The sequence below is a fragment of the Nicotiana tabacum genome, chromosome 17 (genome assembly GCF_000715075.1).
Source record: "Nicotiana tabacum cultivar K326 chromosome 17, ASM71507v2, whole genome shotgun sequence".
Taxonomy (NCBI): domain Eukaryota; kingdom Viridiplantae; phylum Streptophyta; class Magnoliopsida; order Solanales; family Solanaceae; genus Nicotiana; species Nicotiana tabacum.
In genome coordinates, this window is record NC_134096.1 from 40516880 (window position 1) to 40532161 (window position 15282).

Consider the following 15282-nt stretch of genomic DNA (forward strand, 5'->3'; position numbering starts at 1 on the left):
GATAATCACTTTGACAAGATTTTATAAAACTTTTACCTGAAAAGTCTATTATGCCCTTTACATTATAAATCCTCCAATTTATGTAATACATTCTAGATTATATATTTTATAATATATTTTTACCAAGAAATTTTACTTACAATTAAAATAATTTTATATTATTTTATTTATTATTTTTATAATATATTAGTACGTTTAATTTTCCCATGATACTGAATTTGTTTAATCATATTCAAGCATGAACATATTTTCAAAAATGAAAACGACAAAAATATATTTATTTGAAATAACAAAAACGGATTTGTTTAACAAATTATAGTTTTTTATAGTCAGTAAAACTTTTAATTTTTTTTAAAAGATATTTGAGTTTAATATTAAATTCTAAGCTTTATTTGTTGATATTATTTATTTGAAACTGTTAATCTGATGTGAGTTTATTAAATGTTGGTATTTTATTTATTGGATTAACGAATATAGCTTGATTGATAAATCTGTGAGCTTTGATTTTATAATTCTTATTAAAAATATTTCATTAGGAGTGGTTAAGAACGCTGACGTGAGATTTGTTCATAGTAAAGTTACTGACAAATTTAATAACGCTACCAATATATCTTGAAAATTAATGTTAAGGAAAAATTAAATATACGAATATATTATAAAAATTGATAAGGTGGGTTGCTCTGATGGTAAGCACTCTCCACTTCCAACCTGCTGCAGGCAGGCAGCCTCGACCCATATAATAGTAATAATATATATAAGGCCAACATGGCCTGCTGTGGCGCGTAACCCGATCCCAAAAATATCCTCGCAATCAGGCCCTCGGCCTCCCTCAGTCATCAATCTCTCTAGTCTCGCTCTCATGGGCTCACAATGTCATGAGAATAGCCCAAAAATGATTATATGTAATGAAATGAAAAAACGACGAATTACACCTCAAATCAAATCAACGAACTTTGAACTTTCAAATTCTATGTCTTGTGCCGAAACACATCAAATCAATCCGGAATGACTTCAAATTTTGCACACAAGTCACATTTCATATCACAGACCTATTCAAATTTCCAGAATCAGATTCCGACCACGATATCAAAAAGTCAACCCCACGGTCAAACTTCCAAAAATTCAACTTTCGGCATTTCAAACCTAATTCCACTACGGAACTCCAAATAATTTTTCGGACACGCTCCTAAGTCCAAAATCACCATACAGAGCTATTGGAATCATAAAAACTCCATTCCGGGGTCGTGTACATATAAGTCGACATCCGGTCACTATTTTAACTTAACCTTTAAACCTTGGAACTAAGTGTTTCAATTCATTCCAAAACCTCACCGGACCCGAACCATTTACCCCGACAATTCATACAATAACTGTAAAGTACAATTTGAGCAGTAAATGAGGAAACGGGGTTGTAATACTCAAAATGACCGACCGGGTTGTTACACAAGAAACAGTCAAGACACCTACTAGACATAAAAACCTGTACAAGTATGAATATAAAACTAGTAGGGAACAATATAAAGCTAAACATGGTAAAAATAATAATACAATACTTGCAATAAGAACTAGAAACAACAATTAACAACAAGGAGCAAACATGTAATTACACCGTAAAGTAAGCAGAACACAGTTTATGTCCAGCGAAACCACATAAGGGAAATCAAGTAACAACCCAATAAAATAACCTCTTTTACACAAGTTTATACAAGACTTTCCTTGAGGTGCCACACCTGCTAATTACAATCACGGGTCCCAAATCACGAACCCAAATCACTTGGCATCTTGTGCCCACATTACAAATCACATCCATACAGACAACTCGCGTGCTGAATAGACAACTCACATGCCAATACCATTAATACCTCAGATCTGCACGGATAACTGACGTGCTAAGAGAGTGACAATATCTCATATCTGCACGGACAACTCACATGGTAGTAATTACATACCTCATAACCGCACGGATAACTCACGTGCCAATAGTAGCAATATCTCATATCCACACGGACAACTCACATGCCAATAATACAACTCATGCACAGAAGGTAGGTATACAAGAATACATGTAAATGATCAACAAACATCAAGGTTCATATTCCTAGACTAACGTAAGCGATGAATTACGGTGTATGCTTGTGCAACTGTACTATCACGGCTCAAGTCAACAAGTAAGATCAGAGACAACAAATGGCACATAGGAAAAAACACAACAAAACTGTAATATGCATGACTCACACAAAGTAGGCACACCACTACACAAATACCATTAATAACAAACCCATCAGGCCATCACAATTTATCATAAATCATCCCCGACATAGCCCCGCTTGTCTCGCCGCATGCACAACAATCAAGTGCGAACACCCCGGCAATCCTCTCAATAATACCACGTGTGCCACAAATATAACAACACATCATAACAACTCACAGCACATGTGCCCATATGACCCAATATTTCCTTAGGAACCATTCTGTTACCAAAACCACACATAGCCCTCGGCTCAACAACACTTAATACAACAACATTAACAATAACACGAGAGTACTACAAGTAAATCAACACAAAAATTATAAAAATACAATGAAACAGAAGAATGAGCTCACGATGAAAGACATAACAATTAATAATGGCTTCAAATAAGAAAAACTAAAAAACGAGAGAGATAATGTGTACAACGATGTTAAATAACAATAACTCAACAATAGGAGAGATAACATATAACAATAATTTCAATTAATAATAACCCAACAATAGGAGAGATAACATGTAACAACGATTTCAAGTAAGGATAAATCACAATGGAAGAGATAAGATGTAACAATGACTTCAAATAAGGATAAGTCAACAATGGAAGAGATAATATGGCAATAAAAGAGGAAACAACTTCAATTAAAGCATATAAGAGTATAATTGGCAATAAAGGGTAGAACGTGAACCAATCAACTTCAAATAAGGCATGTAAGAGTAAATTTAACAATGGAGGATATACATGATAAGGCGACTTCTTTTTAATATACATAAGAAACCTAAGAGTCTAAAACAGTCAAATTTCCGTATATAAGCCGTGTATACACTTGTCACCTCGTGTACAAGTCTTTCACATAGTTCAAATAGTGTAAACAAACCAATCCTTACGGGTTAGTTCCCCCACACAACGTTAGGTAAGATACATACCTCAAAATCCTTCAATCAACACTCTAAAATAGATTTCCTTTACAATTCACCTCCGCTCGGCTAAAATCTAACCAAAATCGATATAATAACATCAAATAATGCAAGAGAAAATAATTACAATAAATAAATCTATGATCTTTGCAAAATTCTTCAAATCCCAACCCCGGGCTCGCCCGGTCAAAACCCGAGTCCAAGGGTAGATGACTACACATAACCCCACGAGTCTATACATGTGTGGTGTTTCTAAATCCGAGTCCAAATCGACTCGCAAAACTCAAATTTTCATTTTTCAAAATATAGGCAAAGTTTCTCAAAATTTCACTTTGATTATCATAATTTTGATGTTTAATTTCATATATAATCATGTAAAATAGTTGGAAATTGATAAAAATCACTTACCTAATGATTGTAGATAAAAATCCCTTTTCAAAATTGCTTTGGTATTTTATTTATTGGATTAACGAATATAGCTTGATTGATAAATCTGTGAGCTTTGATTTTATAATTCTTATTAAAAATATTTCATTAGGAGTGGTTAAGAACGCTGACGTGAGATTTGTTCATAGTAAAGTTACTGACAAATTTAATAACGCTACCAATATATCTTGAAAATTAATGTTAAGAAAAAATTAAATATACGAATATATTATAAAAATTGATAAGGTGGGTTGCTCTGATGGTAAGCACCCTCCACTTCCAACCAAGAGGTTGTGAGTTCGAGTTACCCCAAGAGCAAGGTGGGGAGTTCTTGGAGGGAAGGATGCCGAGGGTCATTTGGAAACAGTCTCTCTACCCCAGGGTAGGAGTAAGGTCTGCGTACACACTACCCTCCCCAGACCCCACTAGTGGGATTATACTAGGTTGTTATTGTTGTTGTATTATAAAAATAATAAATAAAATAATATTAAGTTATTTTAGTTATAAATAAAATACTTAGGTAAAAATATATTATATAGTATATAATATAGAAAGTATTACATAAATATGAAGATCTATATAATATCAAGGGTATAATAGACTTTTCAAGTAAAAATATTATAATATCTGACAAATGTAACTTTTGTGATAACTAGAGCAAAGTAAAATAATTTTTGTGTAACAAAAGAAAGAAAAATGACTTTTGAGTAATAATCACAAAGTTAAATAATTTTTACGTAACAAAAAAAAAGTAACTTTTGGGTAACAAACACAAAAGTTCAATGAAAATCGATAAAACTAACTCTAATCTTCCTTCACATACATATGAAAAGAAAGTCATTGTATTGATTCATCAACTTACTTTAACCTACACTCACCATAGATATGTGAACTCATGCAACTGTTTCACTTGATCAAGTGCTAGGAATTTACTAATTCAATTTTATATATTAGTGACACTAAGAAAAATGTTAAAAGAATAATTAAAACGTTAATTTGATAGATAAAATATATACCGTTATGAAAATTATATAGAATACTATTCTCTTCGTCTCAATTTATATGAAGTGGTTCAGATTATAAGGATCAAAACACCTATAATAATTAACTATGTGAATTCAAACATAAATTTTTAAAACTTTTAATTTAAAAATTACATCAAGAATACTATTATACATTAACTTAGTTATTAATTCAAAATATTTAAAAAGAAGTGAGAAATTGTAGTCAAAGAAAAAATTATTTTCCAATAATGATATTTCAGGTAAATTAAGACGGAGGGATTATTATTAGTGAAATCAAATATAATGACACATTTTGAAATGAAAATGCTATCTATAAGTTAAAACTGGTGGAGCATTAAACAATATTTGGTCAGTAGAATCTACATTCTTTATAAGATTAATACTAATCTAACCATTGTAATAACATCTTAACTAACTTACTTCCAAAACTGCCAGCTTTGCATGAAACAATACTCATCAAATCTCTCTCTCTCTCTCTCTCTATCTGACACGCGCGCGCGCGCGCGCGCACACACGCACACACAGACAGAGCAGTATAGCTAGAGATGAAAACTGATGTTGAGTTTTTTGTTTTGTTTGCTCTGTAAATGCTTCTTCAGGAAAGAGAAACAGTGAACGAAAAAAGTTAGTTTTTCTGAAGCAGCAATGACTGCAAAAATACAAAAAAAGCCACAACAGACTCTTCTTTTTGCAGCCACAATTTCTCCCCCTCTCTCTCTCTCTTTCCTTTTCAAGAATTGGGTTTTAGTCACTTTTTTCAAATATTGAATTCTCTTGAGCTCTTTTACTGAAGATAAGTAAAAAAAAGAGAATCTTTCTTTAAACTCAGCATATTCAGCACATAACTAATGGTGGTTTTCTACTGAAAGGGGTTGAAGTTACCAAATTGGTTTGCTGTTTCCTGTGGCTGATATTGATTGGGGTAGTGGTCTGAGCTGAGCTGACCCCACGTGAGAATTCTTGCACTAGCTTAAAAAAAATCAAATCTTGTTTTTGGATATATACAGTGTTCTTGAACTGTTTCATTTCCAATTTTGGCTTTCCCTGAGAGGATGGCTTCGGGAGTGGAAATTGATGAAGAGAATAATAATGAAAGTAAAGGAGGGATGTGGGATTTAGAGCAAAAGCTGGATCAGCCTATGGATGAGGAAGCTGGAAGGCTAAGGAATATGTATAGAGAAAAGGTATAAGATGTAGCTTTCTTTTATTGATTCCCTAGAAATAGGTTTATGTCAAAGATACCTTTCTTTTTCTTTTTCTTTTTCTTTTTTTGGGACCCTTTGCTTTCTGCTTGCTTTACTGGTTTAGTGCTTCTTTTCTTTCTTTCTTTCTTTCTTTCTTTTGTATGCGGCCAAAGTTTAATAGGTTAGCATCAGTTATTCAGCTTGAAGAATCTTGGATTGTTTCTTACCTACTTGATCTTAATGCACGAGTAATTTGCAGTCTCATAAAATAGATATGTAAAGAATTAGATGGATCTTGTAAGACTTGAATTAATGTATCTGCCACTGAATGATTGGTTAGATATTCAATTAAACTTAGAGGATGATTTTAGGATGATATCAAATATCATGTATCACATGTATATGTACATACACATACATAAGTATGCATGTGTGTGTGTGTGTGTGTATGTATACATATGTAGTTCATCGTGTGTGCACTTGTTTACTTCATCTTTATGAACACTATGATGAAAGCAGATGATTGAAATTGTACATCCTCTGCAGACTTGTGTCTGATTTCGTAGATCACAAAATGAATGAACCAGTGGACCATTTTAGTACTGGTCATTGTTTTAGCCAGTTGCCTGATTGACTTTGTCTTAATACAGAAATTCTCTACATTGTTGTTATTGCGGCTTGCTTATCAGAGTCTTGGGGTGGTGTATGGGGACCTTGGGACATCTCCCTTGTATGTCTACAACAATACATTTCCCCATGGAATTGATGATCCAGAGGATGTCATTGGAGCACTTTCATTAATTATATACTCTCTTACGCTTATCCCTCTCCTCAAGTATGTTTTCATTGTATGTAGAGCAAACGACAATGGCCAAGGTAAGCTGATTTTGCACAAATCTCACTCATATGATTAATTTAGTCATGCCTCGTACCTGTATATATATGCATGTCCTGTGATTAATAAGTGTTCCATCGCTGCATCAAAAAGGCTTAGCAGATTTCCTTCCTCGATGAAATGTCGATTCCATATGTAGCTGAAAATTCTAACTCTGTGCTACTAAGACATTTTAAGTAAGGCATATATGCTGTCTTACCTTGATTTTCGACCTTAATTGGATAGAAGCTAGGTCACCTTGCTCCCTTGTCCGGCAGTTTGAAGACCGGTAAATTAAAGAGACACCTGCAATTTCTAGGTTACCAACTTGGAACCTAGCATTGAAAATCAGGGCTAACAATCAACAGGATGTGTGAAAGATCATGTGTCTGTAAGCTGAGAAGAGGGACAGAAGATATAGAGCAGATACATCAAGAAACTGATCCACCTAATGAGCAGTATTCTGGAGTTGCTCTCTTATTGGAGAAAATGAAACAAAGGTGGAGCTGTAGGTATGGCCACGAAAGAATATTCTGAGCTGAAAGGCATGGTGCTGCTGATTTCTCCTAGTTGGACACAGAAGATTCCTTTATTTTCTGTAGTATTCTGCATGATTTTCGCCAATGGTAGGACATTTGTTTCAGATTTGACATGGTCTACCAAATTGTCTCTTTCTTGCAATTTCTTTTTGTAACACTAGGCAAATCCCATATCGGCAAACACGAGAGAGATGTTGGATATATAAGGAACCATGCTTTAAATCCTAGTGACACGTTTTAAAGTCGTGCGGGCCTAGGTCTAAAGCGGACAATATCACTAGTTGGCTGGGCTGTTGCACATGGTATCGGAGTTACTCTGCGTGCAACCTTGAGCGATAATGGGGCAAACCTCAGCGTTCAACTGAGTTGAGGAAAATCCCTATAAGGTGGGGCAAACCTCAGTGTTTAATTGAGTTTAGGTAAATCCAGGAAGGTGGGGCAAGCCTCAGCGAGGACGCTGAGTCCCTAAGAGGGGATGTATTGGCAATACACTGGAGATATGCTGGATATAAGAAAGCATGCCTTAGACCATAGTGACACGTTTTAAATTCGTGCGGCGTAGGTCCAAAGGAAAATATCATGAGTGGTCTGCGGGTTACACTTTTATGTGATTTGCTTAACATAGAAATCCATATATGGTTTTAAAAGTTGTTTTCAAAAACAAAATGGTCATTGCTCCTCAAGCTATTATGGTGATGCTACTCAGCTTCTACTCCTCTTTTTGGAATGCATTGTAATTTATGTTTCCATACGCTTCTTCTCCCCATTCATTTTCATGTCAATAAATTAGTATACGACAACAATCCACCTGTACGTACCTTCATAAAGACACCATTTTTGCTCCACATATATAGGACAAACCGAAAGAACTTCTACTCATTCCCCTTGCTCAATTTTTCTAAACCTACAAATGTATTTATAGAAAGTTGTATGCTACTTTGAGTAAATAGAAAGTTAAGATCAACAAAGAAAGCTTTCTGATCCTATTAAAGATTATACCCTGCAGAAAAACACTTCATCCTTACCAGCAACAGCATAGTGTCTTTCCATTCTTGTTGTCACAATGATCTCAATATCTAATAGCTAAACACATTAAGCAATGATGTGGCAAAGAATAGTTTCTTGCATCAGCCTCAAGGCAAAGAACAATGTTGAAACAAGTTAGAATGAGTCTTACAGTCACTCAATCCTACTAACATGCAACCCTGAAAATTCATCTCACACCTCTCAAATTAAGGCACCATACTTAAGGAGGTATACTAAGATTCATGACACACGATTTTCTGTTCTGGGACTGTAAATAATAAAGAGGGTTAGGTCTTGTTAACCCGTTATATATACCACAGTCCACTTTTTCTGTCGCTGTATCAGATGAAGCACTCAATCTATTGCAGTCGACTAGTCTCACTTTCTGGAGAAAGAAAAGACAGTTTTTGACATCTCCGAAGGCGGTCTGCCCCGTTCCTTTGACATAAGCTTAGTCTAATTGGAGATTTTCAATCACAAGGATCTGTCTTTTGAAGTCCTCTCAAATTAAAGAGTTAAAAGTGTCTCAAAAACCGAATCTTAGAAAGTATGTGCCCTCAATTACCACCAAATGATAGCCTAAAAAAAGTGCAGTTCAGAATTCAACTATGTTTGGTGCAGAAAGCAACCACTTTGGTCTGCCTATCATTGTCCATAGGCTGACTCCATTAGACAAGAGCACCCCTATTGATATTTGATACTGAGTGGCCCATTGGTAAGCTATAAGTAGCCCGTATTGCTATAAGGACAGAATGGAGCAATTTGAAATGGAGGCAAAAGACAGATTATCTCTCATCTATATTAATGCCCTTGCTGAATATTTTCTAGCTTGACAAGCGATATCAGAGTTCAATTATCGAGACTGCTTGCCAAAAGAACCTTCTTTTACGTGATTGTCTCATCGATAGTAATGCCTTTTCATGAAGGAATATTAATGCTTTTTGTGTGCACCGCTTTGTTGAGCAATAGAGGTTATTTATTTACTGCAGCAAACCAATATTTGTAAGTTTGATAATATTATGGAGGCTTCACAAAGTAAAATTGAGCTTCATGTTAAAATCAGGCATTTAATTTTAACTATGTTTTTGAATTCCTCATAACTGAATATGTAACTATAGTGAAACAAGAGAAACATTTTCTAATTATTACTTGGTAACTCCTCAGTTTAATCTAATTGAAAGGGCTCTCTGCAGTAGCATCAGCTACATTTTCCAATGCAAGAGCATATGTACTTTATGATGCACTACAATGGCATAACTGAATTTACCATTTTCAGGTGGGACTTTTGCTCTTTATTCGTTACTTTGTCGACATGCTAAGATAAACACAATTCCAAACCAACACCGAACTGATGAGGAGTTGACAACTTACAGCCGTAGCACATTCCATGAGCATTCATTTGCTGCAAAAACAAAAAGATGGTTGGAGGCATATCCGTTCAGGAAGAATGCACTTCTTATTCTTGTAGTTGTTGGCACTTGCATGGTAATCGGCGATGGAATTCTGACTCCTGCCATTTCAGGTATACTAGTGTGAAGTTCATCTTATACTTGTCAGCTTGTTAATGACTAAGTTGAAGTTCATTAATTATTATCAAAGAAAAGTATACTTTTAGTTTGAAATAAATAAGTACTTATGCAGAATATTTTTCTCAGTTCTTTCAGCTTCTGGTGGGATCAAGGTGGACCATCCGAAGATGAGTAACGGTACTACACTACTTTCCAAATATTTTTCTTTGTTAATCACATCTTGTTTACTTGCATCTCTTTAAGTTATTGATGATAAAAAAATTCATGTCTGTGCTCCTCTTTATGCAGATGTAGTTGTGGTTGTTGCTGTCATTATATTAGTTGGTTTGTTTAGCTTACAACATTATGGCACAGACAGAGTGGGTTGGCTGTTTGCGCCAGTTGTGCTGCTTTGGTTTCTCTTAGTAGGAGGTATTGGCATCTATAATATCTGGAAATATGATAGCTCTGTTTTGCGGGCTTTTTCTCCGGTTTACATATATCGGTATTTTAGAAGGCGAAAAAGTGAAGGTTGGACATCACTGGGAGGGATCATGCTCAGCATTACAGGTCTTTTCCTCTTGACCTTTCCCCTTTTTTCAAACACCTCTTCTGTGTGTTCTTAGACAAAAGTTTATTAGTGCAAAAAGAAATATGTGTGTGTGTTCCTACTTATATATGTTTGGCTGTCTATTTCAGGAACAGAGGCACTTTTTGCTGATCTTGCTCATTTTCCAGTGTCAGCAATACAACTTGCTTTCACGGTCGTTTGTTTCCCATGCCTTCTTCTAGCTTATTCTGGACAAGCAGCATACCTCATGCAAAATAAGGATCATGTTGTTGATGCATTCTATCGATCTATTCCAGGTATTTCTTGCTCTCTAACTGTGAGTATGTTAGAGGTATTTGTTTTTCTCCTCAATCGTGATAAAACGGATTAACAGTATGTAGACCTAAGAAGTCGTAATATCGATAGAGCTTTGAGTGCAGACTGGAGTATCTTTTGCATAGTGCACATTCAGTACACAGCAAAATAGCATGTTCCCACGAGTGAGACGCCTAAGGAGGACTTGTCACAAGCAAGGTGAGGCAGAAGAGCGGTGATAGAAAGGAGAATCTGAGACTTTCTTTTTCCTACAGGGTCTTATCCAATTTCTGTTTAACTGATCTTTTACAAATGCAGAATTCTTAAATCATGCACCAACAACCTATAAAAGCTAAAGACTGAATATCTCTTTTTTGATAAGGTAAATAATTTTATTAATGTTGGGAAATACCCGTATACAAGAAGTACACCAAAAAATAGAGAAACCTACTCAAATATGGCTCTCTACAAAATTCACCCACTCATCTATACAAACAAGGACCTCATGAGTGCATCCAAAAGAAACCAGAGACAAGAGGCTACTCCTCACATGTGCAAAATCAATCTCGACCCCTTCAAACGCTCTCCTATTTCTCTCCCTTCATAGCACCAGTTGACTTGTATGATCCTCCTCTTCCTCAGATTCTCGGCTGTCAGTATCACTTACCTAGCTGCCAATCGCACAAAGAAGCACACTTTTCTAGACGGAACCTTATCTCTTATAATGGAAAATTAAGAGAGGCAATCTTGAGCTGTGTCTTAGGCCCCAGAATTTATGGCTTATTGAAGGAACTATGTTAAAGAGATTCCTCAGTGTGCCTTGCTCCTTCAGAGTTTGCTTTTGATGATTGGTATTTGAGTTAGTTAATGACCCTTCTAGTTATGTACCAGACATAGATGCTTCTTTTTTTCCCATGTAACAAGACTTGAATACTACCACTGAGGCTGGTTCCCCATATCCTGTTTATATTAACATTTAACATGCTCTAATGATTAATATTCATGCCTTGGGTAGGCCAGGATCATTATATCCATGGGGTGGAGGTTGTGGCTTGGAATTATGTACATAAATTCCTAAATATTATGAGCATATATCTGTGATATTGTTTGATAACTTACTCTGTTAATAGTACAAAGCAAAACGTCTTCTAATTCACACATATGAGAAAAGTATTAATTGGATTATATATCAAGTGATAGTGTACAATCTTTATGACGAACTACCATTTTCAGCCCTCCTTTGAAGAAAAGTGGGGAAACAAAGAAGAAAATAGAATGGAGGAAATGTTTGTAATAAAGGTGACATCAATTACCAAATTTACAAGTTATAATGTACCTGACAAAAATAACATGTTTTCCATAATGCAGAAAGCATATACTGGCCAGTTTTTGTGATTGCAACTCTAGCTGCTATTGTTGCAAGTCAAGCTACCATATCTGCAACGTTTTCCATAATCAAGCAAGCTCTAGCACTTGGCTGTTTTCCGAGAGTCAAGGTTGTACATACATCGAAGAAGTTCTTAGGGCAGATATATATTCCTGATATAAATTGGATCCTTATGGTTCTTTGCATTGCCGTTACTGCTGGATTTAAAAATCAAAGCCAAATAGGCAATGCTTACGGTGAGTTTGTGTCTTGCTGCTAATAATATATCTTGATTCCGTTTGGCCTTTTACATATGCAATGATAGATTTAAGTCTTGATAAGATTAAATTTCCCGGGGGACAGTGCTCAAGCTACAAATCTATTTCTGTTTGTTGTCTTCCTTTAATGTCCTTACTAGTTGTTATGCTCTATTTTGCTGATAAGAGTTAATGCAATCAAACAGTTGCATGTTGATTTTCTAGGTTGCATGTTGATTTTCTATCTTTGTGGTACTTAATCAGGTCATCGTAGGTTACTGAAGTTCTCATTGTGTTTTTGCTGACATTTATATGCAATAGAGTTTAATTTTAGCAACAGTTAATCAGTCATATATGGTTTAAGTTTCTTTTTTGTTTTTTGCATTTTCATTTGAAGGAGAGAAAGATGGGGTCTCTGTAATGGTTCAGCAATAAAAGAAAAGTAGCGCATTAGTTTAAAGTTGTCTCAACAAAGTCAAACCAGAAGATGTACTCAACCATTTTCCATCATTTCATGTTTAGCCATGCTTTGAATTTTCTTCCTTGCCTTTGGTTTTTGTATTTACTGTTGACACCATACTTGAGCCTCATCTTGATACTCACTTGTTGACATGGTATTTCTTGATCAACAGGAACAGCGGTCGTGATAGTCATGCTGGTGACGACACTCCTCATGACTTTGATAATGTTACTAGTTTGGCACTGCCATTGGGCTGTTGTTCTTATCTTCACTGTCTTATCTCTGGTGGTTGAATGTACCTACTTCTCTGCAGTATTGTTTAAGCTTGACCAGGGTGGTTGGGTTCCTCTTGTGATTGCTGCAGCTTTTCTTCTCATCATGTATGTATGGCATTATGGAACGGTGAAACGTTACGAATTTGAGATGCACAGCAAGGTATCAATGGCATGGATTCTTGGACTTGGCCCCAGTTTAGGATTGGTACGTGTGCCAGGAATCGGACTTGTGTACACCGAACTAGCTAGTGGAGTGCCACACATCTTTTCTCACTTCATTACCAACCTACCTGCTATACACTCAGTTATGGTATTTGTCTGTGTAAAGTATCTTCCTGTTTACACAGTTCCAGAAGATGAGAGATTCCTTGTGAAACGGATAGGACCAAAGAATTTTCACATGTTTCGATGTGTTGCAAGGTACGGTTACAAAGACCTCCATAAGAAGGATGACGACTTTGAGAAAAAACTCTTTGATAACCTCTTTATGTTTGTTCGACTGGAGTCCATGATGGATGGTTGCTCCGACTCTGATGAATACAGCTTATACGGACAGCAAACACAACATTCGAGAGATAACGGGAGCTCTTCTACTGCAAATATTGAGCTCAGTTATTCATCAATGGACTCGATAGCCCCTGTCAAATCTCATCCTCAGGGAAACAACACAATCACATCCTCAGGACATGAGAGCGGACAGACAGAAGTTGATGAAATGGAATTCTTAAATAATTGTAGAGATGCTGGTGTTGTACACATACTTGGGAACACTGTAATAAGAGCAAGAAGGGAATCCAGGTTTTATAAGAAACTAGCTATAGACTATATATATGCATTTCTTAGGAAAATATGCAGGGAAAATAGTGTCATCTTCAATATACCTCATGAGAGCCTCTTGAATGTTGGACAGATCTTCTTTGTGTAAATTTATTTGACGATCAATTCGAAATATTATGGATTTTGTTCAGAGTCTGTCATCTGATCTCACACATCAAATGATTATCAAATATGTATATAACTTTTTTCATGATATCTTCTTATAGTTATCAATAAGTTCAGGTGTGGTAGATTGTAACTCAACAGTGAAAGTTTGCTTCAAGTGGTTAAAGATTTTATTGTGTTTGAATTAGTGGAAAAAGAGAACTATTACTGTTAGTTGCATTACAATTCTTTTGGATAATAAGTAATATTAACTGTTTTGTTAATGCTTCTCCAAAGATGGATGCCACAGATTTATATGTTCAACTGGTTGCATTAAACGTATAAGTTGAAAAAACAAAATACGCCTTCAAAAAGTTTTAGATTAAAAGGAAAAGGCCCAAAAATGACCTTGTGGTATTCGAAATGGATTAATTATAACCCCCGTTTAAATTTGAATCCAAAAATGACCCTGCCGTTATAAAATGGGTCTAATAATGCCCTTGTGTTATTCAAAATGGATCAATAATGCCCTGGAAATTTATTTATTTTTAAAAATGCTTTTAAAAACTGAAAAATATATATTCTGTAAAAACTAGAAAAAGAAAGGAATTTGCAAAATATATATTTTTAAGTCTTTTCAGTTTTTTAAAAGTATTTGTTTTGTAAAAACTGGAAAAAAAAATATTTTTTAAAAAAACTGGAAAAAAAAAACTCTCTTAAAGCAGTGAACTACATATGCATAAAAAATAAAAATATTTTGCAAAATCTTTTTTTTTTTTAATTTGACGGTTCAATATTTTTTCGGTTTATTTTTATAAAATAAAAAATCTACCATAATTATCGGTACAGTTATAGATTTATATAAAAACATACGGTTTTATTAAAAAAAAACCTAAAAATCGGTTCGGCACGGTACGATTATGTCGGTTTAATCGGTTTTTAAATATTCATTTACACCTATATGTCGGTTTAGTCAGTTTAAATATTCATTTACAGTTATATGTCGGTGTAAATGAATATTTAAAAACCGACTAAACCGACATAATCGTACCGTGCCGAACCGATTTTTAGGTTTTTTTTAATAAAACCGTATGTTTTTATATAAATCTATAACTATACCGATAATTATGGTAGATTTTTTATTTTATAAAAATAAACCGAAAAAATATTGAACTGTCAAATTGAAAAGAAAAAAAAAATTGCAAAATATTTTTATTTTTTAAAAACTAATGCATATGTAGTCCACTGCTTTAGGAGAGTTTTTTTTCCAGATTTTAAAAAAATATTTTTTTTTTCCAGTTTTTACAAAACAAATACTTTGAAAAAACTGAAAAGACTTAAAAATATATATTTTGCAAATTCCTTTCTTTTTCTAGTTTTTACAGAATAT

General features: G+C 34.7%; 1 protein-coding gene and 1 long non-coding RNA gene across 2 annotated transcripts; one reads left to right on the forward strand and one right to left on the reverse strand.

Moving 5' to 3' along the window:
* Positions 1-1614: 1614 nt before the first annotated feature.
* On the reverse strand, positions 1615-5176 carry LOC142171531 (uncharacterized). Its single transcript, XR_012701146.1, has 3 exons — positions 5038-5176; positions 3176-3242; positions 1615-1914 (listed from the first exon to the last, which is right to left on the reverse strand). It is a non-coding gene; the product is annotated as an uncharacterized LOC142171531 (long non-coding RNA).
* On the forward strand, positions 5062-13938 carry LOC107814023 (potassium transporter 11). Its single transcript, XM_075234221.1, has 8 exons — positions 5062-5801; positions 6452-6677; positions 9517-9762; positions 9896-9946; positions 10058-10318; positions 10448-10615; positions 11982-12236; positions 12869-13938. The coding sequence occupies exons 1-8, from the start codon at positions 5670-5672 to the stop codon at positions 13894-13896; spliced, it is 2367 nt and encodes a 788-aa protein (XP_075090322.1). The 5' UTR covers positions 5062-5669; the 3' UTR covers positions 13897-13938.
* The last annotated feature ends 1344 nt before the right edge of the window (positions 13939-15282 follow it).

What these genes read in the sequence shown, in the direction of transcription:
- LOC107814023 (XM_075234221.1), top strand. Translation starts at nt 5,670, where the DNA reads ATGGCTTCGGGAGTGGAAATTGATGAAGAGAATAATAATGAAAGTAAA. An exon ending in GATCATGCTCAGCATTACAG is followed by an intron (nt 10,319 to 10,447) that starts GTCTTTTCCTCT and finishes TGTCTATTTCAG; the next exon opens with GAACAGAGGCACTTTTTGCT. An exon ending in ATTCTATCGATCTATTCCAG is followed by an intron (nt 10,616 to 11,981) that starts GTATTTCTTGCT and finishes TCCATAATGCAG; the next exon opens with AAAGCATATACTGGCCAGTT.